At 38.8% G+C, this 27,648-nt stretch overlaps 1 protein-coding gene across 4 annotated transcripts; it reads right to left on the minus strand.

Moving 5' to 3' along the window:
* Positions 1-27,451, minus strand: OTUD4 (OTU deubiquitinase 4). Of its 4 annotated transcripts, none has more exons than XM_009876900.1 (22): positions 27,287-27,451; positions 25,669-25,752; positions 23,653-23,703; positions 21,759-21,805; positions 18,982-19,054; positions 18,456-18,537; positions 17,556-17,700; positions 15,521-15,578; positions 15,034-15,151; positions 14,742-14,806; positions 13,589-13,689; positions 12,089-12,213; positions 11,795-11,975; positions 9,847-10,012; positions 8,373-8,496; positions 6,318-6,373; positions 5,713-5,796; positions 4,927-5,065; positions 3,786-3,865; positions 3,596-3,710; positions 2,866-2,906; positions 1-1,254 (listed from the first exon to the last, which is right to left on the minus strand). In XM_009876900.1, the coding sequence occupies exons 1-22, from the start codon at positions 27,449-27,451 to the stop codon at positions 1-3; spliced, it is 3,354 nt and encodes a 1,117-aa protein (XP_009875202.1). The 4 variants fall into 4 exon arrangements, with proteins under 4 accessions (XP_009875202.1, XP_009875199.1, XP_009875201.1 ...); XM_009876897.1 differs by having other exon boundaries at positions 5,638-5,796; XM_009876899.1 differs by lacking the exon at positions 5,713-5,796 and adding an exon at positions 5,638-5,685 and having other exon boundaries at positions 3,596-3,865.
* Positions 27,452-27,648: the final 197 nt, after the last annotated feature.

A 27,648-nucleotide genomic window follows, 5' to 3' on the forward strand; every position in this document is an offset into this window, starting at 1 on the left:
CTACGCTTGATGTCCCCTCTGGTTATCTCCCAGTGCTGCCCTCCTCCGGTCATTCCTATAGGGCCTCCCTCGGAAGTTTCGCTGATACTGGTAGCCATCATCTCTGCTTCTGCTCGGGGGGCCCTTCCAGGTTTCCTCATTTCTTTGGAACTGGTATCCCCCACCCCTGCTGGAATAACCCCACTCAAGTCTAGGCCTTCTGCCTCCTCCGTAAGTCTGGTTATAAAACTGCTTGGATCTACCACTTTTCAGCATATCGGAAACTTCGCTCTCGTCTTCAGAGCTCTCTTCCCTCGTTCTCTGTGCCCGGCTTTCCGTCTGCACGTTACCAGCGCCCTTGGAATCTCTACCTTTATCGGTCTTCTCCTTACGACTGGAACCGCTGTTTTTCAGTTCGTTTCTCGGTGGTTCCGCCAACAGGGGCGAAGCGTTGGGCACCGCCGCCTGCCTCTCGGTCCCACCCTGTATTTGTGGCGTGCGGTGTTGCTGCCCAGCTGGTTTTTGCTTAGCAGGAGAAGCTGAAGGAGAAGTCGGCTCCAACTGAGGTGCCCTGGCTGAAGTTTCTTTCAGGGCTCCACACTCGCTGCTCGCAGAAGCCACAGGGAACGGCACAGCGTTCAAGCCGCCACCGCTGCTGTTATTTTTCTGAAGCTGTTCTGCACAGTTCACCGCAGGAACCGGAGGACCGCACTCTTTAGCCGCGTACACGCTCGCAGAGGTGCCAACCGCTGTCTCTTTGTCCTCAGGTGACATGACGACGTTCGGTCTCGCTACTGAATTTTCAATGAAGCCCTGAACTGGGTACCCATACCAAAAGTGAGGGAAGAAAGGAGGTGCTATTGGAACAGCTCCCAGGAAGTGATTGTGTCCAAAGGGCGGCTGCGGGAACACGTTTTTCCCTCTCAGGGACTCCTCATAGTTTGCGTGAAGGGCTTGCGCTGGATTCTCCGATTCAACGCAGACCTGCCCTTGGCTTTCTGACACCTGAGCTGTGGGTATGATCAGAGGCAGTGATGGAGATCTGCTATCAGCCTGGGGAATCTGACCATTGGATCTGGCCTCGCTCTGCCCAGGAAAGTGCCTGCTTGTCCGTGCAGCTTCGCTTTCATTCGGAGTCGGTGGAGCCTCCTGGAACCAGGGGTTGTGCGGATAAACAGGGAGGGACACGTTTGGGTACATTCTACAAGCAGCTAAATAGGCCTGGTGCAGGGGGTACAGGTAAGAATGGGGTGCCCACATGGGACAACTGTATGCCTGCAAGACAAGGGGAGGGGAAAAAAATTTATTTGGTCTTCTGCAGGTTTAGACAGACATAACAGCACACAGGTCATTTACCATTTTGAAACAGTTAATTACAGGAAGTAAAGGCTAATTTGATTTATGGTGACTGCCCTCAACTCTACATATGTAGGACTCCAGGATAACATTCTCATTTTTTGTTTTCCTTCCAAACACAGTTACAAGGGGCAACAGTTACAACCCATCAGAAAACTTCATAACAATTTCTATATAGTTAAACACACAATGCTATGACGTGTTTAGCTATGCATTTGAAGATACGCATTTCAAATGAATTTTCCAGAATCACAATTATTAATTGGTAATTTGCCTTACCAGCTCACTTTTCAAAATTCTAAAGGATAACAATCAAGACAAGAAGTCACATGACATGTATTTTCACTTAAAAACAAAACCAAAAAAAGAATACACAAAAAAGACTACACAAACACATAACACACCCAACACACAGATCAGCCTTCTTAGAAGCCCTTTAATAAGCAAAGCTGCTGGAGGCACCAGCCTGTCTAAGGAAACACTGGCCTAGGTAAAAGGCAGAATTCAAAAGCTGGCTCGATCTTGCCTGTACCATCTGTAGAAACAAGTTCCCACAGCAAACCATCCCAAAGAGGCCCACCCAGATCGCCTCTCAGCGGGATCTGAACGAGCAGCTGGGAGGTGGCAGCTTCTGGAACCAAAGCACTGGACAAGGTAATGCAGAAAGTAGTTCCCTGGTCTATGGTAGGAACTGGTCGCCAGCTGATGAGCACAACTACTAGAACGAGGTACTTCGACCGGTAGATGGTGCTGAAGCCCCACAATGACTGCGTTCTAAATAATACAAAAGTACTGGTAAGCAGAGTCCCAAATGGATGTATGCTTATGAAACAAATGCTGTTCAAATATATTGCAGTGACACTTGCTAATGACTTACAGATTTTCTCTTAAGCAAAGAGACTTGTATGAGGCACAGAGTTAGTAAATCTAAATTTACTTTGGAAGCTGGGCTGAACGTTCAATCTTCCCATGCTCATACACCAAAAAAAAATTGAGTATGGCCAAAATCACGTGGAATAAGCCTGAGAGCTCTCAGCACCTTTTCCAAAGCAGTTTGACTGACAGAAGGCATTAGAGAAGGTAAAGAAGGAATATTTTTACGTGCACAAAAGAGAAAATAAGCAAACAACTAGTCCTTACGAAGAAACAGGAAGTCTTGCCTTTTTGAATGAGCCTCTTCCAGAACCACACACACAGATTTGCACCACATACACACATCAGCCACTATTATAATTACTTAGAAAGTTAAAATTAAAATGCTGTTGTCCTCAACCTGAGCAGAAAGAACAGACATGCAGGTTACTTAAGGGACACTCCCCAGTGGAAGACATACAAGGTATCTGTACTGCAATGGCTTTGCCAGCACACAGACATGGTTGAAGTTGGAGGAGGGCCTTTTTTTTTTTTTAACTCTACACTGCTTCCAAAAGAACACATCTTCAAACTCACAGCAGTTTACCTGTGAATTTGTAAAGAACAATCTCTTGCCCGTACAACAAACACAAGAACATATGTAAGTTTGAAAGTTACCTTCACACCAAGATTGAAGAAAAATCTTAGAATATTCTTATCTAGGAAGAAACCAGAAAAACATCTATGAATACCTAAAATATTACACTTCTGATTCAAAAATTCATCCCTGCATAAAGTTCCGTTCAATAGAGCACACTGGTACTAAGTTGCTGCTTGCATGCCTTTGATTGGGGTTGTGTTGGGGTTTTTTGCCACAGTAAGATATCCAGAACACAACTGCAGTTTAAATTTCAGTTTTAACAATTTGAGGAACTGAACTTCCACTTTTTTTTTAAAGAAACAATTTAGTAAACAAACACCAGCATGCAGTCAGATATGTTATGTTCTGTCTGGGCATATTTCTTATTTGTAGTATGCCAAAGCTTGTATTTTTTCAAGCTTTTGATTACAAGAGAAAACCTGTTACTGTAAAAGGAAGCAGTTCTCCAAAGAATATCCTTTACATTCACAAAAAAACTCAAGTTATGATGACTCAAGCTAAGAATGAAAATTAACATTTCCGATTTTCACATGTGGCCACTTAAAATAATTGCAACGTTAGCAATTCAAACTAAAATAGTCAGAACTTTATTCAACTTCCCTCCTACACCTTAAATTATAGAATGACAACAATCAGATCTTTTGACACGGACTAACAACAGGACCAAAAAAGTATCTTTATCTACATTTTAAGACAAGAAAACCTATAAAGAAAAGAGGTATAAAATCCAGACTTCTAGCTTCTCACCTTTAGGTAAGTCTTCCCCTGTATTGCACAGGGAGTAAGAGGGTGCAACAGCTCTTTCTCCCTTTTCACTTAAAGGGAATCCAGGGTATAGCGGATCCTGATAAGGATTCAGAGTCTGAGGCAAAGGCATTAAAGGCTGGTTAACTGCTTGTAGTGACACAGGAACTCCAGCAACTGGAGCAGATGTTACCTGAGCCTGTGATACTATAGAGTCAGGTCCTGTTGCTGGGGCTGGCATCAGTGAAGAAGCAGGTATTTGGGCTGGAATACCTAAGCGGAAAAAACACATATGTATGTATATATGAAAGTATTTATGTACGTATGTATACACACACACACACACATATCGATGATATACAATCACGAATGAAAATGGCAGCAGGAAACCAAGTTTCAAGAGACAGGAGAAATAAAAAGGGTAGTCAGGAAGACACACGAAGAAATTCTGGAGTCAAGAAGTTACAGATAAAAGACTTGATTAAATGCAGACCGTTTTCAGAGAGAGTGAAACAGTTAAGCTTTCCAGAAATGGCTAAGCCCTTCCCATATATATTTAAAAAAAAAATGAATAGCAGAGGGAAATAGGAAGGAAAAAAAAAGGAGGGAACTGAAACATACATGTGAATACGCAGTTCTCATTCTGACTAGTCATTTACAGTCAACTCTGAATCTAAGCTCAGATTAACTAAGCTACAGCATCTTCTGTAACAGATGCTGTCAGGTATGACAGGTTTAGTACCACACCATATGTCACAGTATGCTGATTTCTGTACAAGAAACTTTCTTGTACAAAAATACACCAGGGGAAGAGAAAATACAGCACCTGATCCAATGAGCAGTATCGAACCTAAGTTAATTCCACGTATCAGAAGATATGCACAGCACATAAAACCATTACACTGGCTTGGCAGCTCAGGTCCAAATGGATCTCATTAGTTCCAGACATAGCAGATCCAAGCTGAATCCCTAGTGAACCCTGGAGCTTACTACACAGCACACAGAGCACAAACACTTATCAAGCTTCAACACAATGACAGTGTGCTCTACCTTAAGGAGTCCTCAGCATAAAGCCCCTCAAAACTCAACGCTATCCCACTTAGGAGAAAAACTGAATTAAGTATGCATCCCAGCTTCCACCTTCAGGTAGGGAGTAAAGCAAACAGATCTACTAGAACTCTCACTAGCTTACAGCAGTGAGAAACCATATTCCTATAAATGACTGCCTTTGGGACATGAAGTTATACAAAACTGTATCATCTGGAGGAATCTTCAACGTAGCAAGTATTTGTCACAGTTAGTAGATTCTGATTTACATTAATGCGTCTTCAAACCTGCTGGTCCATAGGTTGTTGGCTCACTTGGCCAAGCTGGCACAATGGTTGGTACAGAAGGCACTGCTGGACGTAAATGCACCTCAGAAAAGACTGGTGAGGGTGTTGGAGTGACACTTGGTAAGCATTCTGTCAGGCTCTACAAAAATAAAGAGATCACATGAAATTGTTCCTAAATCACCATTGCTGGCAAACTCTAATGCTTCTGGCTTCTACCAAAAAAGGCTTGATGACTTGCTACTACCCAGACTGCCATCACCACCATAGCAAAGTGTGAGCTAGCAATAGATCAGGCTGCAGGCATTAACATCTGAGGCAGCCACACATCAGTGCGTGAGGAACTGCGAACTGAGCTCTGTCCACAGCAACGCCTGTACCTGACAGCCACCAGTGCTACAACCACCTCCAAAAGCATTAAATTTAACTATACCCCACCCAAAGAAAAGCCATCCTCTTATAGGATCACCAATAACCTCAGAGAAACCTGGAACAGCAAGCGTAAAGAATTTCAAGTGAAAAGTATGGTTATCTTAGCAGAAAGATACAAAATAACCCCCTTCTCTGAAGATAAAAAGCTACACTTTTCTACCACAGATTGTTCTTTCACATTCACATTATTTTGGACATAAATTCATGGCTGTAAATAGGAAACTTTAGCATTATAGCCATAGAAACGACTACATAATTAAAAGCCAGTATCATAGTACATACGTGGCTGTGATGAAGCTCCCCTTTGTCTGAAGTCTCCTGACTGGAAAACTTTGAAATAAAATAAACATTTCTTACTTGCTCAGCAAGAATCGGAGAATCTGTTTTTACTTGTTCCAAAGGAGATGAAGCTTTTGGATAACTCTCATCTTGACTATTCTTCTAAAGCAAAGTCAGAAACAACAGACACAGGTAGTCTAGTAGTACGATTTACTTTTAAAGAGGCATTCAAAGATATTAAACCATGCTACATACACAAAGCGGGTTAAGCACCCAACTGCTACTACACTAGCGTAACACTTTGCTCATTGAGAGGACAGCAAAGGTTAAAAGCCAATGAGAGGCCACAAATCTTCACTGTTAGCACATTAGCTAGTAGTAAACATCAAATCTTCCATGGTCCCGTTATACTGAAAGTACAGACTGTGCTAAGCAGTTACAAATCCAGATTCACAAAGGCTCTCAAGAGCCCAGATTTGAGAACTGAGATTGCAGAGAAAGGCTGTTAAGTACGGGTTGCAGGGGCTGAGCAAAGCTGACAGTAATACAAGCCTCCAACCTTAGAAGTATTTCACTAAAAGCTGTAAAGCAGCAGCAATCACAGCTCTAAGGAGAGCTATCTCTCCACTAATCATGTATTAAAGAAGCAATAATGAAAAAAAAAATTGGTCTTTTAAAATTACCTCAGATGAATTTGGCTCAAGATTCTGACTTAAGTTGATCTGCCTGGAATTTGACTCTGTAATACCAAGACATAACCTGGTAAATGAACCATTACACCACTTACAGCTATCACAACTGAAATCAGTTAAGAGTTTGTCTTTCTGAAAGTTAAAACTTCAAAACAAAACCTCCCTCAGTACATATAGCTTCAGAAAACTTAAACATCAATTTTATCAAAGATCAAAAGCATCCTAAAATTAAATAGTTGTTAGGGCAGTAACAGAGCAGCTACTTCAACCCAGGATTTCAAAGCCCTACAGGCTTTCTTTACTGACTTTTGTGAACCATTTTGGTGATGCCTGAAGGAATCAGCAAAGAACTGCAGCTGTCTCTTTAAACAGGTATCATCCATCCTAAAACCCTCCTAGTGAAAAAGAAACAGTATGTACTTTGCTTAAACTGAAAATGTTTTGATCTGCATTTCCACATTCAAGTGTTAAGAGAAGCCTAAATTCTCATCTGTTTTTGACTGTCTAAAAGGTACAGGAGTTTAGAAGGTTTCAGTGGTTCAAAAGATGTAGAAAGTTTTCAGGCTGACTCCAAAACTTTAGTTTCCTGAGCACCACCGAACACTTGGTGGGGGACATGGTGTTGAAAACCAGTCACAGTTAAATCTTCAACATAGTAAGAGCTGTGCAAGTTCTCCACATTCTAGCTTATGCCCAATTCTTGTTACTACTGCTTGTCAAATTCATGCACATACATTTAAGAGCAGCTGCTAAATGGGTACATACTTCATAAAACTTAGTATATGCACCAGCACAACTGAATGTAAATTAAAACAGTATTGATTATGAGAATTACCGCCAATTCCCCAAGCACCAACAGTAATCTCTAAATAGCCAGCAAGGAGTATAGTTTATTCTCATAGGATTTTTAACTTAATTTCAGAAGAGGCAACACAATCCAGAGTGTAACAAAAAAAAAAAGAAAAACGCTGCACGTGCCAAGCATTTCAGCAAAATCTATCATGGCACCGTAGTAAAGAGCTTTCCTTTACATGACCTTTCTTTTTGTCACTGTTTATCAAACAGGTTTTCGAATGTGGCAAGTTCTCACATGTTTAGAAAATGAAAAACAGGTAACATCAATCTTTGTGAGGCGATTCAAGAAGGCATTGCAAATTGTAAGAGGTACTAAAGGGGCACAAGTACCATAAATACACAACAGCAATGCCTGTGCTGTTGCCAGTGATGAGGAAATAGAAACATTTAGAAAAAATGAGGTAAGGAACTCCTCTCTTAGGAGACTAAAGAGTATGAACATCATTTAGTCAAGGAAGGACAAAAAAAAAAAAAAAGCCAGGATCCAATTTAATGTTTAGTTACAGTAAAGCTGACAGGACAAAAAGAAAATATTATCTAAAAAAAATACTACCGGTTGCATTTAGCAAACATTTACTAAATACCTCCCAACAGCTAAAAGTTTTCATCTATTACTGCCATATTCCACTTCCTCACAGAAGATGAAAAACCTGGAGTCATTGAATAAAAGCTAAGAGTGTTTTAACAGACTGGGGGGGAACAAGTGCCAAACCAATTTTGACCATGTAACAGCTCTTCCTACTGCAGCCAGGGTTTGTTTTTTCCAACTCTTCTGCACACCATCTTTCTGCAGCATTGTATGAAAATATTTGATCACGCCACATCAAACACTTTTACCTACTTTTCTCTTAACTGACTTCTATTACTCTTCCCACTAGCACTTTCAGGCACACCCACTAGAATTTCAACAGGATCCAGTTCAGGGTAGCTCTATAGTCTTTTCATTTCTCTCATTCCTCTTACGATCTACTGCAAAAAATCCAGCACAGAGCTTGCTCTCTCAGCCACATTCGCAAAGCAGGAAAACATGTACTTTCTTCCCAAGCCTTTGCTACCTGGTCTAGCTTAGTTTGGCACTGTTACTGCAGATTATAAACAGATGCCCCACATCTTGACTAAATTCTGAAGCTGGTAATAAAATCAAACAAACAAACAAAAAGAAGCCTTAATCTTAAAAGCATTTCTTTTTACCTTTATTATCCTTTTGCTCCTCCACTTCCGCTGTCCACTTGCTGTTTCTCCTCTCATTACTTGAGAACTTTTTCTGGTTTAAATTATCCACAGTCTGTGTAGCCGCTTGACAGACTGACTGATTCTGAAGAAGTTCACAAAACCAGAAATATTAATTTTCATAAGAAGTCCAATGACTCTTTGTCATCATCTGAGATGATACTATTCTGCCTCCAAGACCCCTAACACTTATATCTCTGTGATGGGCAGAAAAGTAGGGAGGGGCAGAAGCAGTCTTGATCAGCGTCAGGTTCACCCACTCTTTCATTCAGTGCAAAATTTAGCAAAGTGTCCATTAAGAGCACTCGTGTTGTCTTTAGTCTACACAACAAAAAGTTCCGCTCAGCCATTATCTGTTTTAAAAATCACATCCCCCTTCTGCATGTTAAGTAAACCCTCCTCTCCATTTACCACAGCTCTCTGAGCGCAACCTCTGTGCCTGTTCAGTCTTAGCCTGCTCTTTGCAGTGCAGAAGAGCTGTACATTTCTTCTCAATTACACCAATATAAGTAATTACTGCTCAAGAACTGAAAAATACAGCACAGGAAGTCACTTCCACAAAGCAAGAGATTTAAGGCCTTTCACCTGCTCGTTCTTCCCAGACTAGTTCTTGTTTTGGTTTGCCCTAGGATATAAATCCAAAAAGAACCACACCATCTCCAGAATAAACCAATGTGAACCACAGCTCTTCACCCACAGGATCTGCTTGCTCCCTGGATGTACTGTGACTCCAATCAGCTTTCTTTAAAAATTCCATCAATAGAATAATAACCTAAAGGCTACATCTTTCCCTCAGACATAGATAAGTTCACCAAAGCCAGCTCAGTGCCACAACAGAAAAAGAGCAAGTCTGACAAAGAATTTGCATTACTTCTGACACTGGGCAAGCACTCACACCATAAAGTTCTCAGGCTAAAAAGAAAAGCCAGTTAGAAAAAAAAAAAAAGCAAGCAGCTTTTATGTGAACCAAATCAGAAACTATCACCTAGTCACCTCTAATAGTAATTCAAGCACCACAATGCCATTTTACTGAGTTAATTGTCCAATAAATTTAACTATTTCAGAGCAAGCTGTCCTCACCTTTAAGTTTGATCCAATCATGCAAGAAAAAGACAACATTCAAGTAACTGTAAGGGAGTCCAAAGCCTTCCAAAGACAGAGGGAACATGAAGAAAGAAACCCACAGCTTCAGAAGCTCACGTGTCTACCATATCTAGATGCCTCAAGAACTGTGTAGGGTGGACATGAATTATTCTACTACATCTGTCTTGACTATACAGAGCACTTTAGATGCACATACTTGTAAACAGAAAGAGCACATGAAGAAAATATCCTTAACATCTGAATTGTAACACAAGGACCACCAAACAACAATTAAAGGATCACAGACAGAATGACAAATGTACTGTTAATTCCAACAAGGAAAAAAGCATACATTGGAAAGAGCAGGAAAAGCTTGTTCATCCCTCTGCTGGATCTCATAAAGCGAACGAGATTCTTCTATGGCCTGTTTCTCCCTACGTTCCTCTGGAGACAGTCCAAAGTAGTTACAATCTCTGCTGCTGTGGTTCAGATCCTCAGTTCTCTCCCGGTCTGGTTTCCTGTACAAGGGGGGAAAAAAAGAAAAAGAAAAGAGATCACTTTGTTGTTTGATACTGAGGAAGTTGTCACAAACTCACGCTTTAGAAGGAAGGAAGGGAGGAAGTAGGTTATTATAGAGCACTGCTTACGTGATCCCACGTGTACCAGACCCTTTCCTGCCTACTTACCCCTATGCATAACATGGAGCAAGGGATAAAGGGGATTTTGTCCATGACTTACTTGGTTCAATACAATTTTGAAAGACTTTATAGAAAATAGTAATCATTAGGTCATAATTAAAACCCAAATGCCTACATCAAGTGATCTAATTCATTTCTGTGCCAACTGAGAACTGACCACTTCCTATCTGCTATCTATGAACATGTAAGAGAAAGCTGAGGAAGAAGATTTCGGTAAATACAACAAAAGGGAAAATACACTCTAAATTTTCAATGTCTGAAGCATCACTACACAACATGACTAGTTCAGCTTTCTGAATTACTTAGCTACACATTTTGGGATACTCACGGATGTAAAACGCCCTTAAAACATTGCATACAGCCAACTCCAAAGACACCCCAGCCCCATTTATTCCACAAGGATTTACAATACACAAAAGAATGACAAGACAGACCAAGAAGAGTTTGAGTTTATAGCCAAGTACAGAATAGTCTTTTAGATACAAGAGTAGCAATGATGAAAACAGAAACTCTGCTGCAGCAACAAAATTAATCCAAAAATCACTACCAACAAATGCAAGCAAAAAGCTGTTCTCTTACTCTTTCCAGTGATCAGTGATAACACGAAGCAGTCATAGAATCACAGAAGCAAGAATGTTTTGGGATGGAACGGACCTTTAAAAGTCATCTAGACCAGCACCCCTGCAATGAGCAGGGACATCTTTAACTAGATCAGGTTGCTCAGAGGCCTGTTCAAACTGACCTTGAATGTTTCCAGGGATGGGGCTTCCAGCACCTCTCCAGGCCACTTGTTCCACTGTTTCCCCACCCTCCTTGTAAAAACTGCCTTACTTCTATCTAGCCCAAACCTACCCTCTTCTAGCTTACAACCACTGTATCACTTGTGCTATCGCAACAGGCCCTGCTAAAAAGATCTTCCCGCAACTTTCTTATAGGCCTCCCTCTTATAAATACTGAAAGTACACAGTAAGGTCTCCCTGGAGCCTTTCTCCTGGCTGAACACCCCCAGCTCACCCAGCTTTTCTTCCTAAGAGGGATGTGCCAGTCCCTCTCATTTTTGAGACCCTCCTCTGCACCTGTTCCAACAAGTCCATGTCTTTCTCATGCTGAGGACTCCAGAGCTAGAAGCAGCACTGCAGGTGGGGTCTCACCAGAAGGGAGGAGAGGGACAGAATCACCTCCCTTCATCCGCTGCCCTCTACGACAGGTTCTGCAGAAGCTGAGAGAAGATCTTAGCTAGAGCCAAGAAGCACAACATGCAACACCAGTCCCAATTGGGGGGAAAAAAAAAAAACTAAAATATCCACTTTCCAAGAAGAAACTGCAGTTTTGCGTACCACCAGGAAGATGCTGTCATGCAAGAAAAAATGTGGGAGCTCATGATTGGCAGCAATTCTGAAAAGGGTTTAAAAATAAAATAAATAATAATAAAAAAAAAATTATCTTTCCTGTCCTTGTGTATATTTGTTAAGGACTCAGAACACTTCTCAATTCAATGGCAACATATTTCAAAAGAACGTGTTGGAAGCATCTGAAGCAGGCACCTGGGCTCCAAGCAGCTCAGTCAGAGCTGAAGGTAAGATGTTTATTTGCAAGTTTTACCTTACAGCTTGGGAAGGATTCCTGCCTGCAGTTTTCTGCTCAGTTGAGGTCTGATGAGGTTGGGGTCCAGAACATAAGAACTGATGCTGCCTGGTTCCCACAGTATGCTGAAGTCGAGGAGGTAGTGCTGACTGGGGTTTTATTGACTTGCTCTGATTCTTTGGCCCTCTGCAATCTGCATCTGTGACAAAACATGTGTAAACATATTTATTTATTTTTAGTAATTTCTTAAGCTCTTTGGGACAGAACATCTGACAGCAAAGATTCTGCACACAAAGACAGGTAAAATCCTACCGGGCTGAGCATTCTGCCCCCATGTTGGGAAAAACTTTTTTATCTTCTTCCCTGGCACAGTGTTCCAGCCCTCCATAGGAGAGGCCTGTGGAAGAGGTTTAAGGCTCTTCAGTGAGACAGCATGCCTACAAAACAAGGAATTATGGAGGGAAAAATATCTTAAAGACCAGACTGAGGCTTGCATAAATGAATAGCACATGTTTACTAAGACTGACAGATCTTTCCATTTTTGAGAATGTTGCATTCAAAGTTCTTTGTTATTTATGAGCCACGTGTAGAAGAACAAACTTTTTTTTTTTTTAAATAAAACTCTCTCTGATAAGTTGATGCAAACTTACACCAGTAAAGAATGATCAGCCATTTGTGAAGCGACTATTATAACGTCTTCAGGGCAGACAGAAAGAGACTGATCAGAAAAAACAAAATACTCAGATCAACTTACCAAAAACACTGCAAAAATGTCAATTGAAAAACATTATATTGGTGGTTTATATCTCAGAGCAATTACTCCATTTTAAATTATTTTAGATGCTGTAGGATGTTCAAGCAACTGTTTATATTATGTGAAAGTAAGACATTCCAATTGGTAACAGTTCAAACAGGTTAAATCTCAATTTAAAAAGGGAACAAAGTGCAAGACAATCTTAAGATCTCACAACATTTATTTTTTTTTTGGTTTTTAGCACAAAGATATTGCATGAGATTAACACACATCTTTCTCCTTCCCTCATTTACCCTGACTGAAAGATTTTTTTGCTTCCCAAACTACTACTACCCTCAACTGTGGGACTATTTTTGCCCCAGAAGAGGTACGGAACTTCCAGCACAATTAAAGAAAAAGTCTCAAACCACACACCCAACAATAAACAGTAAAACCTCCCTCAAACCAGCAGCACTACCACCCCTCCTAAAAAAAACCAACAAAAACAGCCAACCCACAACACACCGAAGAAAACCTGCAACCCCTACTGAAAACTCTAAACAGTTTGTCTCCTGGTAGGGCAATGATGATGATATAAGTAGTAACTTGGGACTCTCTGTATGAAATCAAGCAGAGCTACTCAATCAGTGTAGTTGAGTACTACATTGCACTTTTTTTGGACCTTTTAATATGAAAAGCTTGTCACAAAACCAGCGTCTAATTATTAAGCACAACTAGAAACACTTAATTAGGACACTGTTGATCTGTTTAGGATTGAATCTTGTGCAAAAAGAAAAAAAAAGAATAATAAAAACCTAATAGCAGTGTACTTACTGTTTTACTCTGCAAGTAATATCCAGACTAGACAGCATCAAAGAGAAAAGTCTCAAGTGACTATCAATGCAGAAACCCCTTTTCTTTTTTTTTTTTTCCTTTCTTTTTGTATGTTGCTTTCTTAACAATTTTGCAGTAGTACTACTTCAAGTCAAGAAGTAGATACACTGAAGATGACTCAAAGTAATGCTGCCATTACCAAGGTTCAGTTGGGCACTCTTTTCCGGAAAAGATTAAGCACTTACTTGGCTCCAAGTTCTTCTACAAATACAACAACTGGCCCATTTTCTGAACAAACTTCTTGAATATGGGCATTATAAAATTTCCCATTATGGTCTAAGCGCACCTACAGGGAGAGGGAGAAAGAAAGAAGGAGCATTAATTTCAAACAAGTCAATGAGAGGATGTAACTCTGAGCCATGTTAAAAACAGAACTTTCCCTCTGGGCAACAGAAAATCTGACAAACAAACACCACACATTTCAGTATCAACCCATCAAGAGCAAATCCTCAATCCATATTGCTTCTTCAAACAGAAATAATAAATACCAAAAAAAAGTTTGCCAGGTGACACTAATTAATGAAACATCCCTTCCAAAACTACATGAGAAAAAGTAATCAGTGTATCAAGGCTTTTCAGATTTACTGAAAATATTTTCTCTTAAAATAAAAGCCAAAGCTTTTCCTTGTTAAAATCCATGTAAAGAAAAATTCATCACTATATAAAGTGAAATTTAGTTTAAATAAGAACATAATGAACTCCAATTATTTCTCAACCTATTCTTCAGGGGTTTTTTAAAACAAGCAAAAAAAGTTTCTCTGACATGATCATACTAGCACTTGTCCGACTGATATTCCGTGTTCTTAAAATTCTTCTGTTAAATATTAAGTGTTCTGTTACAACACTTGGTTTTCCAGTTCTATTAATCTGGCCATCTCCACTTTTCACTGACTTCACCTTCTCTTCCCACGTTTTTATCTCATATATTTACTGCCTTGCAACATACATATAATATTTGAGAGCAAGACTGTGTTAATTACCAGAGTTTTTTCTGCTACTTATACCTGTACCCTTTATCTGATACTACACAAGACAGCCTTAGGGTCTTAAATACCAATTTTATGCCTTTACTATTAAGCATTAAGTAATCAACTCCACATTAACTCCACTTCCTAATACAGAAGTGCACCAATCAGATGTTCTATTACACACCTTTTCTAAATGTATGCTCTAAGTCACAGACACTGCCAACAATTAAATGAGCATATGCACAGTTAAAGGTACAAGCAAAGAATATTTTTAAGAAGCAATTATATGTCAAAATAGTTAACAAAGGGAAAATTGGCATCTTGAGCAAAACGGTAATGTCTCTATAAACTAGAGTTCAATGCTACTTACTTTACATTTATCTCCAACTGAGTATTGCATGCCAGCAGCAATAGAAAAATCTTGTTTTTGCTGATCTGTAAATACATTAGCAGTAATAACAAGTTATTTTAAATATGCCAAAAGACTTTCTCTATGCAGTAAAAATGCAAGCCAGACATTCAAGCCCTAAATCTACAGCGACCCATGCGAGGAAGACCACTATTGAAACCCCAACTGCCATTCGCATCTCTCTTCTTCTACGGAGCTTCACTTTATACATCAGCTTGCAGAAGTTGGAACTTTTAAGTATTTGGTTACTCACCCCATTTGGATTGAAGCCAAACATCATATTCAACATTTCTGTAAACTGATGGATTGAGCGATTTAAGAACTTTTTTAGGTAAGACCACCAAGGCGGGATTCCCATTGCTCTTCAGGTGCTGTGTGAAACAGAAGAGAGTTCTAAATGGTCGACCACGTAAAGATGTACAGTTTTCCATTTTTCAATCATTGTGCTCAAGCTATAAACTCAAATACAAAGAAACTGAAAATACATCAACACCTTGGAAAAATAATTCAATGGTGTCTTTTAACCATATCAGAACAAAATTAAGAACTAAGCAGTGTTAAAAAGGACACTATCCACCTTTTCAAATGTCAAAAGTAAATATTACTTTTCAAGAAATAAGCAGTCTTGAAAATATCACATTAGGAAAATCAGAACCTCAAAACTCTCTTGTGGACATTAAACACTGAAAAAATAGGAGAGTACAAGTTATTAAAAATAAAATAAATCTTAGTATAAATACCTTGTTTCCAGAAAGAGACTTCAATCCATTCATATCATTAACTGTTGTAGCTTTACTTCTGCAAAAGGACAGAAGCGAGCTATGGTAATACAGTACTAATAAAGCCAGGAAAGTAGATAAGGAAGATTTTGGAAGTGGATAAAAATGTACTGGAACTACCACTCTACATATTTTTCCATAATAAGCATACCACACAACGTCTCATCTCTTAAAATGAAAAAGCCAAGTCCAAAACAAGAACTACATTTCTCTATTATATAAGATTTTTATTTCTAGGCATGAGTTTTACAAAGTGTAACTTAGGTGTACTGAATTAGCCATCACCTAAAAAAAAAAAACAAGAGGGGGGGAACAGGCAAAGAAAACAAATTCTTCTGAAATTTTTGCAACAGTGCAAGGAAAGTGCAGCAAAAGCAGACAAAAAACAGACAACAAAAAAAAAAACAACCACAAACCAAAACCCATTCCGTTAATTAACTGGCATCAGGCACTCAAATTTAGACTTATTTTCTACACCTGACATTGCTAGAAATTTACTTTCCACTGAGAAAAAACAAGTATTTTTTTCCCTAAAACAGTTGTAGGCAACTGTCAGCATTAACTTTTCTAAAATCAAAATAAAAACTTACATTTAGTAACAACATAATGAAAAAAGTTCATGTTTATAAAATGAAAAAGATTACCCAGAAAACAAAAGTTGACTTTAGCTTGTTCCATTACCTTAAAACCAAGCAAAAACTTGAAGACTTCATAAACACAGCAGAGCATTTGCTATTTAGGTTACCTAGGTCAAAAGTCTCACACACTAGCTCTTGCATTCTAAGACATGTGGTTTGAATCAAAAACACTGAGTCTGACAGTCTCAAGTGACTATACGACCTTCACTCACAAAGGTGCTATGGAGGTTAGCAGTTTATCTCCTTATAAATCCCGAAGATATAAAGTAATGCTACTGCATATCAAGCCCAGTAAAGCTCCAGGAACAGAAAGGAATAAAGGTTTCCACTCTCCGACACTTAACTACAATACTTATTCCCAGAGGCAGAAATACTTTGTATTTTAATTGGAAATGTTCCCTGCTTGGTTTCTTTTTCTTTTTTTTTTTTTTCCCCTCTCAAACAAGAAAGGAAGCTAATCTCTTTCCTAGAACTTGGTTTTCTTTCTCTGGTGATTCTCACAGTCTTCCTTTCTGTTTTTTCAGCTTGAGATAAAAATCAGCTTCCAATGCCTCAAAGAATTCCTTCTGCCACGTGCCACACAAACTACAGCAGAGCCCCTAGAAAGGGCTTTAATGATTTTCAGCGAGAAGAGAGGACGTGTGTGATGCCATAACACCGCATGGTCCCCACGGCTTCAGTGCAATCTCACACAAGCCAAGGCTTTAAGAACAGCATTAAATAGAAGAAAAAATGCCAAGATGTAAATGCAAAAATCAGCTCTGCAAAAGCCTTGCTGGGCACAAGCAATCAGTAGGTCAAAATTTCAAAGCAGGTCCAACAAAAAGAATACAAACCCACAAATATAACCCCTCCATAAAGATCTAGGAACAAAATGGAGCAAGCTACATCTTGCTTCTCCATTATAGCTACATGTCGAGCAGGCATTTCAGCCCCTAGACGTGGAAGCAACACAAGTTGGATCAGATTCCTATAAGTCTACTCAGCTACAAGAGCGACACAAGCAGTTCTCATGGCATTTACCATGCCAGGCTGGCACACTGACATTCCTCCCAGGGGATTCTGCCATTTTAAACAGGAAGAGGGACACGTTGCAATGGCAACACCCCATTACGTAAAGACACCGAAACCTGGACTGCAGGAAAACCAAAGGAACCAGAATCTGTCCTCAGATACAGCAAAGATTGCATAGATTTCATTCTTGTACGGTTCTAAACTTAGCTCTTTGTGTTTCTTTTCTTAACAACTTGTAAAGGTTTTCAACCCTGTTAGATTCTACCACCCACCACAAATACAGAAAACTCATTTCACATTAATTGCTCACAGGCACCTTACATAAACTTTCAAATCCCGTTTACCTGTAGTTGTCATCCTCCGAATCTGAAGCAGATAATTCACTGCTACCATTACTTTCCTCAGTCACACCAACAGCGCTAAGTTCTGCTATGATTTTCTTTACATCTGTGTCAAATACTTTCTCATAAAGCAACTCATACAGCAGAGCTGGTAAAAGGAGGAGAAAGGGGATGGGCAAAGTCAATTACAAGGTAAACAACATTTTTCTACCACCATTACAGATGCATCTCAGATGACCTAAATCAAAGCAAGCAAACATTTTGATGTGTTAAATGAAACAGCCAGGACCTAAGAAGCAAAACCAGCTGCAGCTACTACGGTTTCATGGGTATGCACAACACTAGAAATCAAGTCTCCTGACAGGCAGGCTTGGCCTTATCCTTTAAACTCTGCACACAGACAGAGATTTCACTAAGAATTAGAATCCTTGCAGGGATTGCCAGTGGCCATTTCTGCAATCTAGTAAAGAAAACAATAATCCATGAAGACAGTTATTTTTTTTTTAAGTGGAACCCCCATAATTTCTGTGGCACGTGCAAGGATAATTTTAACATAATTAGTTTGCTAACATAGTCTTGAAATACAAAATTTAAACCAGAATGCTGACTGAAGACAATGCAACAGATAAACAGAAAATGTTGGTGCACTAATTTATCATATTGGACTCCTCAGATTCAAAGAGGCGTCTTGGTATATAATCTGCTTTGTCAAGATTCAGGACACAGGAAGAATTCATGCTCTCACAAAATCGTACTGTCATTGATAATTCATAAGAAAAACTAAGCTACTAAAGAATGGCAATAATAAACTTTCATACAGAGCTTTCTCCTGAAACCTGATGGAGATCATTTTAAGATTTCTGGTAAAAACAGGAGCTTTTAACTAACCAACATAATACTTACACTGGCAGAGAGCAGCCTTTTCTGAATACTCTATGGGATAAACAATATCATAGTGGTTTCCATTCGAGAAGCACAGCAATACCTATTAAAGAAGCCACAAAGATATTTTAGGTTGTGCATCTCACTTGGTTTTTCATGAGCACTACCTTTTAAATTCAATTTAATGTACGAATGCTCTGTGTTAATTCTTAGGAACTCAAAGTATCAATAAACAATCAAAATGTTTAGCAGATGTTCTTCACACCAAAAATAATTTGACTAAAAAAAAAAAGTAAAGACAGAGATAGCGATGCGACCTACATTCTATAAAAAAAATCAATGTACAAGTGTTTAGATTACTAGGAAGATATAGCACACCCCACATGTATTAACAGAATAGCTGCTTTAAATACATACAAAAGGAATTGATAAATTTCATTTCTCAGAATATTTCTTGTGTAGAATAAGACTTACATGAAAGTACTTGCTGTTTATAAAGCAGTCTTAACTCAGCTGTTTATAATAGTAATAAATTATTTTTTTTTACCTTATCAGAAAAGCCATTTTCAGTTACATGTGAAGGAGAAGCATTGGGTTCCCGGTATATTATGAAATCTTTCCTAGGAAAAAACAAAACAAAACAAAACACCTAGTAGTTAAGAATTCATTGATAAATTAATACCAATAAAACTGGAATATTCAAGTGAAGCTCAAGGAACATACATAACCAGAGAAAACACCCAGTGGAACAAAATACTGAAGATGATGAGCACAACTACTAGTAGTCATGAAGAAGCTTACTTTCATAAAAGAATATACTAGAATAAGATGTGCTGGCACAAAATAAACCCCAAAAACCAAAACCCCACCACATTCAGAAGGCTCAGCTTCCTTCTCTCCGGATAATAGCTCCATGTAGTGTGGAATCTAACAGCTCATTGTGTTCATTAGACTCAAATCACTGGATTTCAGATGGCAAAGAAATGCCTCGGTCCTCTCTTCAGCGGAGGAATAGAGACACACTTTTGGGGAAGGCTGGACCAAGCCAGCAGATCCTGTGCCGTGGCGGCACTGGCAGGTACTGATCAGCAAAGTTACCTGTTTTTTAAAACAGGCTTAGAAAAGTTTTATCACCGATAACTAAGCTTGGGTACCTTAATACATTTAAGAAGATGAAAAATACCATAAACGAAAAGTTGAGCTAGAGTTAAGCAAATTTAGAATTTAGTTTCCACCCTTGTATTGCTTTCTTTAGCTTGTTAGATTAAAAACTATAAACAGTTGAACTGGCTACAAAGTAACAAATACAGGAAAATCCACAACTGATACTGATGTGACATTCTATTTGATTTTTCATATTCTAAAAACTGAAAGACTATCAATCTTTGCTACTTGTCTGTCTCCTATAATCAATCTCTGTCCTGATTTTAGATTTGTTTTCTCTCCTCTTTTTTATCCATAATCCTCCCTTGGAACTATTTGCTCAGCAACCTGCTACTTCATCCAACTTCTTCCTTGCTTACACAATCAAAAGCTTCATTAATCTTGCAGAACTATTAAGTATATTCACAGGTGCAATGTTTGTATTAAAAAGCAAAACAAGACTTTTTACAACAACTCAGAAAAAACTATTCTGAGGGGAAAAGAATTTCACAGCTCAGAGGCACACCTGCTTCAGAGAGGTGAGGAAAACTTACTAGATTACCAAATTATACTTGGGACTGAAAATGGGAACAGGCCTCTTCAGACCACATTTCTATCCTATGCTTGAGAAATCTGAAACTCTCACTTCTCCACTTGGCATAGAACAGGAAATTCATACTTTTGTTTTCCTTCAGCCTGCCAGAATGCGAGAAGAGAAACAAATCTTTTCCCCTACCTTCATCTCCATTCCTACTTTCCCAGAGCCTCTAAAGTGTCTTTATGAAAAAGAAGCCAGCCTTCCCAAAACAACCACAGCAGTAACCATTCTCGTGTGTTCAACTCTGCAGTGAAATAACTACGTACAGCTCCAACTGTCACAAGCCTCTTCATGATTCCAATGAAAAAAAAAACAAACAAACAAACAAAAAAACAACCACACAAACACACTTAGCCAGGATTTGTCTCTCTATTCATTTATCAGCTGTGGTCCTGGATACCAGTTTGTGACGACTTCAAAATAAAGTGTTGCTGTTTCATGAGAATACGTTTCTTGTCGCCAGAAATGCCACAAACAGGAGACTGTGCCCACCCAGTTCCGATGAAATCAAGCACATGGTTCTGTTGACTTCAGTCGAGTTACATCTCTCTGCACCCTGGCTCAACCCACCCACCAGAACTTCTCTCTCAGCCTCCAGAGCCAACTTGACTCCACATTTCACTGTGGTCCTCTTCCACCCATGCAGCACATGCAACGTTCAACTGTCCCGTTAACCACACAAAACACGAAGAGAGAATTTCATGCCAGTTCCCACACTTAGCACTCATCTAAGTACTCAAAAGTAACATCTAACTAGTTACTTTACTCTTATCAAACATCTCATCAAGAGTCAAAGTACAAAGCGATTAATCTACCGTAAGCTTTTTCAATACTGAGTTCTTAACTGGTTTACAAACAGCAGAAAGAGAAGATGCTGTACACTGCTCGTTGCCTTGCAGTTATAAGTATTTAGCATACTGTTTTATGTTACTTTGTGGAAAAAAAAAAAATCAATATATGGGAGTACAGTTCATAAAAACACAACAGCAAAACTGTTCATCACCAAGAGGAACATTTATCTTTGCACAAGCACTAAAACATTTCTCAAGCTATGACCCTTTACAAACTCTTGATATTTTGTCCACACTGAGAGAGTGGAAAAATCAAAATGTATATAGAAAAGAGAATAAGCCACAGCAGCACACCAGGTAGTCTTATATTGTCACATACAACCTCCTAGCAGACAGCCTGCGATGCTGATACCACTGAGCTACACCAGAGCACCTGTACAGAGGTAATAAAGAAATGGCTACAGCCCAGAGCTTGGCACTAGAATTAATATTAAAGTCTTGGCAAGAAATAGGAAGAAAAGCAATATCAACACAAAAATTATGAGATGAAAATTAACAAAATACTAACTGTATAAATCTAGCCAGAATTACCTGTGCAGGTGAGACGAATGACATTACTGTAAACCTCTAGTCAAATCACAGATTAATACCTTGACAGCTACAATTTTCAAAGCATATGTTTAATTTTCTGAAGAACTACAGTATAATATAAAATTTATCATCTTTGCTATTCCAGCTCATTCACCAACAAAACAACTAATCTCAATAAAACATACTTAATGGTTTTCTTACTTGTACATAAGAGAAAGGGCACTTATTTCTACTTGTCCAACCCATTCCTGTATTAAAAAAAAAAAAAAAGAAAACTTAAGTTCAAACAACCACACAATTATTAAACTTCCTCAAGAGAAGTAAGAAATCATTGTCAAAAGTAAATATATTAACATCAAGTTTGAAGTTCAGCTAAGACACTGTGATTGTATCTGAAGGTTTTTTGAAATAACTACTCCAGGAAGGTGATTAAGGGCTACAAAAGGTGGAGGGATATTTTTCCCAAACTAGAAATGGATCTGTACGAAAACTGAGACAACTAGAAACAATCACAAAAATGCAGATCTACCACTGAGGAGTACAATTTTTGAGAGGCGATACCGTGTTAGGGTTTTTCTTCTTTTGTTAAACAGCCAGCAGACTGGCTTTCCAAAAGTGATTTTTGAAAAATCCAAGTGCGAAATTTACCGAGTGCTTTTGAAAAAGTTACTCTCTACCTTCAAAGCAGTCTGGGTTTGTGCACCTTCAAGCTATAGACAAACTGAGGCTTAACTCTCATGCCTAAAACACAGATAACTTCCATACAAGTATCCTTGTGCTCCAACACAAAGAAGGTAAAACACTTCCGAACAGCCAAAGTAAACTTTTTTCTCATACAAGCAGCCACATATCAATACCTGAAGACCAAAAATCTGTCCTCTAAATCTGTTAAACAGTGAAAGGTCAATAATATCATAAACCAGACCCATAGAAGAGTAAAACTTGTTGCTTCCGTGATCAGCCTAACCACTCTACTGTGTGCTCCAGTATGATGTGACTGGATGTTTCTTAGGGTTTTTTGCTTTGGCTTGGTTTTTGTCTTTTTTAAAGCTTTTTTGTTTATTTCTTTTTAAAATTTTTACTAAATTTAAAATCACTCAAACTGAGTTTGGGGCAGGAACTTGCAGCAGTCCAATTCTTTTTAGTATTATTTTTTTAATTCTCATTGACAATTTTAAAATTTAGAATCACTTAAATTTCTCTGATCATGGGAAAAAAGCTACTGTGTTATTTTTCAAAAAAAAATTTTAAACACTAGCAAACACTAAAAAGACATTTTCTATACACACAGTGCACGTGGAATAAACCATTTACACTGGCATAGCGCAGCACAATTTCTACTGGAAACGGCATGATTTATCATTTAGGATAGCATATAACCATGGGATTTGACTAGAAAAACTTTGCAATTAAAAAAAAAAAATGGAATAAACAAAGCAAGACAGCAGCCAAACAGGCTAACACACACTTTTTCCCCCAGTCTCCATCATTCATTTTGGAAACTGAAATAATCATCTAGTCAATCATTCTAACTAAGGGTGCTATAGGCATGGAAGGGGAAAGAATTAATTGTGTTTTGATTTCCAGAGGGGAAATTTAATAAAATGCATGTATAAACACTCAAAAAAATTAACAGATTTTGCAATGTACAGTCCTCTTCCACCCACCCAGCTTACACAAACTGTAAACTCCTTAATGAAAATACTAAAATTAAATTGGGAGGACACAAATCAGTATCTTTGTACGAGCCTGTGGCTACTGTTCCTAATACTCCTTACACCAGTGTCTTCTCATCACATAAACTTTTAGATGTTTATTCAAGGCTGCCTTCAAGAAAATGCTAGCCATGCTATGTTTGTTGGCATTTACAGAGGCTAAAAATATTTGAAAACACTTTTGAGGCTGAAATCAAGACACACTGAAAAAAAAAAAATTCTCAAAATCATTTTACAATGCTGCACACACATAAAAGTATGTATTCACATAATTCAAAGACCTCTTCAGCTCAAAAACATTTGTGAGAAAAAAAAACATCCACTTATCCATCAACTTCAACAAAAGTATTGCTTTCTCTTAAAAATCAAGTTTAACATACCTGTGGATTTTCCAAACATTTTAAATATTCTTCAAATGGCCCCTCTATGAACTGTGTTTAAAAAATTTAAAAAAAAAAAAAGTAGTTATTTTTATTAGCATATCATATGGAAATCACAGCCGATGACCCCACTACACCAATGGGAACATACTGCTGGAAATTTAAGACTATCCTGCCCTCAAAGAACTTTGAATTCAAGTGATGTAGAGATGAGGGAACAAATGGTCAAACATATAGGCCTGCATTCCAGAAAATAACTACATAAACAGCTTTTGGAGTCATCACACAACCCAAACCAAAGAAACAAATGAACAAAAAACCCAAAGAGAAAGCGATAGACAAGCAGAAATGGGAGTCACATTTCTGGAGTAGCCGAGTGGCGGCAAGATACAGTACAGGCAATCACAAAGCACTTTTTCCTTCAAGCAAACTGCTCTTCCTTTCAGTGAAAGGATGCAAACAACTTGGGCTACACCATGCCCGGCTCAGAAAGAAATCTTTCAGCCGCACCCCTTAACACACATGAAGAGATCAACTTCACACATGTGAAGGTCAGAAAAATGCTGCAGTAACTGAGATGTGGTAACTGAAAAGTGTTTCAGCCACCATGGCTAACAGAGAGGGTGTATTCTAAAAATGTTATTTAGACATAATCTGCTTGATGTAGTTAAAATATAGACCCACGGAGGTCCATGCAAAGAAGCAATTCCCAGTATGAAGTTAAGCTACAAGCTGGCAGGGCTCTACGCATATTGATCAAGAAACAAGGTAATGAGGAAAACTGAACAGAGTAGTGAGAGTAGAAGTTCAGCTTTAGCCAGCAGGGCTTGGCAAGGCAGTTACCTGGCCGAGAAGATGCCAGAAGTGAGGAGGGGAAACAATACACATTTAGAGTGAAAAAAGGGTTGCGGTATTTGCAAGAACTACATAATGCAACATGAAAACAGCAGTAAAAAAGCAGATATTGGAGTGAGTGGGTTAATTTGGGAAAGGAAGGGAATAAAAGGCCAGCAGTGAAAAAATAAAAATAAAAAGTAGAGAGATCTAAGAGCTGCTAAGTTTTCATCTGGACTGGAAACAAACAGTCCTGGCAAATGGAAATAGTCACATCAGAGCTGCATTCTCCCAAAAACATTTACTGTATTTTAGTCATTCAACTTGGCAAGTTCCACATTAAGAGTCATATCTGAGTACAAGGCACTTGGTCAGAAATTATACCAAACACATACACTCTTATTCCTCCTTCTTTCTCTTACTTGAGCTACTGTGAATCTAAGCCAGCCTTTTTATTTTGGGTCTAGGTAAATTTAGAACAGAAAGAGAGCTGAGTAATAATCTTCTAGGAATAAATGCTTACACGTATTCCCATTTTGGCTATCCTGGAAATTAGTTAAATACACATGTTATTTATTATTGTTCTTTTAAAAGGAAAAATAAAAAAAATTTAAAAGGACTTTAAAATGTTAACACTGACAAAATTGGCCAAATATAGATGAAAATCAAAATATTTTCTGTCCACAGTTGATGAAGAACTTAATTACAGATGTTTAGAAAAAAAATACAGTGGTAATGCACAGTAAGTTACAGACTGAAACCAATTTCACTAATCTCATCAGTCAAATCCCTTATATATTGTTAAAGCAATTACACAATAAGAACATTTTATGACCTTGGTTAAAATAGGCATTATACTAAAACAAACTCCAGATTTTGGTAGCTCCACTACCAAAGTCTAAGTAAGTTTGGTTTGTTTTTCAATGAGCATTAAAAACTCTTCCCATTCTTCCTACCCCACATCACTCTAACCCAAGCAGTATCCACACTATTCTCCAGGCTTAGGAAAATGAGTTACAATCACATATGCGCCACTGAATTTAAAGAGCACTCACTTTAAAAGCATCATTCAGTATATAGTTATGATTAATGTAGTGACAGACAGCAGAAAATACCTTAGAAAAATGGAAGGAATTAGGTAATATCTTTTTAAATGTTCACAAAGAAAACAAAAATACTTACTGCTTCAAATTTCTCCCTATTTTTCCGAAGATAATCTACACAAGCCATCCTTACATCAATATGCCGAGACTGAGAGTGTAACACCTACAAAGGAAGAAAGAGAAGAAAGCTACACTGGTATTTTGGAGTTTTCAAGACAGGTTACAAATAAATAATGACTGTTGTCTGAACAGAGGCTTAGAAATACCCTGGATTTATTCTTAAGAATATTTAAAATGCATATTCATTCAGTAACGACACCTTTACGCATGTGAGAACTCAATTACCTAAAAATTTAAATAACTGCCAAACTCACAGATTTACTAAATTCAAACACTCCATTTTATGAGGATTTAGTGAGTGAAACAAACAGCATTTGTCAACATTCTTTAACCAAGTCCTTTGTAAAGGACTTGACAAACTGAAGTAGTAAATTAACACAGGACAGCACGAGGAAACCACCTACCGACACGCACTTGCGCAAATGAAATCCAGCCAAACCTAAGAGGGTCCAGGTTTACCTTCTCTTTAAGAGGTGCAGGCCTGTTGCCCAAATACCGATTTGGAAGTCAGGAATTCAGATCCAAATACGAAACCTGCATTCTACCACCTATTCCAATCTCTACTGGAAAAACTTTCATCATAGGTTCACAGTTATCCCTAATGTGACTTTGCATCCTCACTACAATGGAGGGAAGTTCCAGTCAATTTAACTTGCAGCTTCTCCAGCCTCAAATTAAAACATCTGCAAAGTCAGATCAGCTTCAGGGGGTGTTTTTTTGCATGAAGAGTACAGAGATTAGGCCAGGTTTGTGAATAAACCTATTTTATGGATTTGTGGGTAACTATGAGTTGAAGACATTCCCTTCAATAAAACAGGAGTGGGATGATAAACAGCTAATTAATATTTGGAGAAAAAGTTCTACATACACCAGCAAAAAACCTATACACATCAAAAATCAGAACATCAGTGTATATTCCTTCATTATTCCTTTGAACTAAAAAAGGAATGATACTCCATATCGGTAGTGGAGCTTGCCCAAACCTAAAATCAGTAGGGAGAATAATTAAAAAAAAAGTGAATTGTGTATAATTAGCACAGCAATTTGGGCTCCCACAATCAGAAGCACTAGAGCTCCCACTGCTGTTTGTTTGTATTTAAGACAAGATGACGCTGTCACTTTTTTTTTTTCCTTTAACACTAACACTGAAATGGGGGGAAGGGAATTCAACAGGAAGAACTGAAGAGAAATTACTCACTTTCTCTAATTTTATAGTAAATTGATTAACAAAAGTAAGAACAAAGCTTTTCAGCTCTTCCCACTAAACTCCTCCTCCTAAACAATCTCATACAAAGCAGCTGTGCCCAAATGTTGGAATCTTACACGTGAAAAAATAACAAACTCCAAGGAGGCAGTGGAAGGTCAAAACAGGTAACAATTTCTCGATGACAGAGAAGGCTGTACACACACAACTTGGCTCTCTCAATACAGAATTATTATTTTCTTCCCCCTCCGGCACATGAGCGCGCAGCCTGAACCTATACTTGTCCACATTTTAACGCTAATGACCACCCACCACCGAGACCCGCTCCCCAGGCTTTCCTTCAGAGCGTGCTTTGTTTATGCAAAGCGGTTACCTGCTCGGCCACAGCCCTGAAAAGACACGACCCATCCTTGGCGACTCTCTTTCTGTACAAGCCCTGAGATCGCAAGTAGCCGTCCATAGAATCCTCCCCGGGGGGATCCGCGCCGCCGCCTCGATGGCCCTGCTCCCCGCCGTCGGGTTTGCACGCCGCCTCCATGTTTTGTTGGTTGGTGTTTTTTGTTTTGTTGTTTTTGTGGAAGAATTCACTGCACCCCCTCTTTCCTAGCCCCACATGGCAAAGGGGAAATCCGCCGAGAGGCTCTAGGGCAGGGTAAGAGAAACGGGGGCAGCAGGTTGGGGGGAGGAAAGCACCGGCCCCCCAGCACTCGAGGTAGCAGCGGCAGGAAAAGCAGC

Source organism: Apaloderma vittatum, unplaced genomic scaffold, assembly GCF_000703405.1.
Source record: "Apaloderma vittatum isolate BGI_N311 unplaced genomic scaffold, ASM70340v1 scaffold27169, whole genome shotgun sequence".
Taxonomy (NCBI): Eukaryota; Metazoa; Chordata; class Aves; order Trogoniformes; family Trogonidae; genus Apaloderma; species Apaloderma vittatum.

Coding starts and splice junctions, on each gene's coding strand:
- OTUD4 (XM_009876896.1), bottom strand. CDS start 27,451: ATGGAGGCGGCGTGCAAACCCGACGGCGGGGAGCAGGGCCATCGAGGC. Junction 23,704..25,668: donor ATAGGGAGAAATTTGAAGCA/GTAAGTATTTTT, acceptor TTTTAAACACAG/TTCATAGAGGGGCCATTTGA. Junction 3,866..4,926: donor AACAACCTATGGACCAGCAG/GTTTGAAGACGC, acceptor TTTTCCGCTTAG/GTATTCCAGCCCAAATACCT.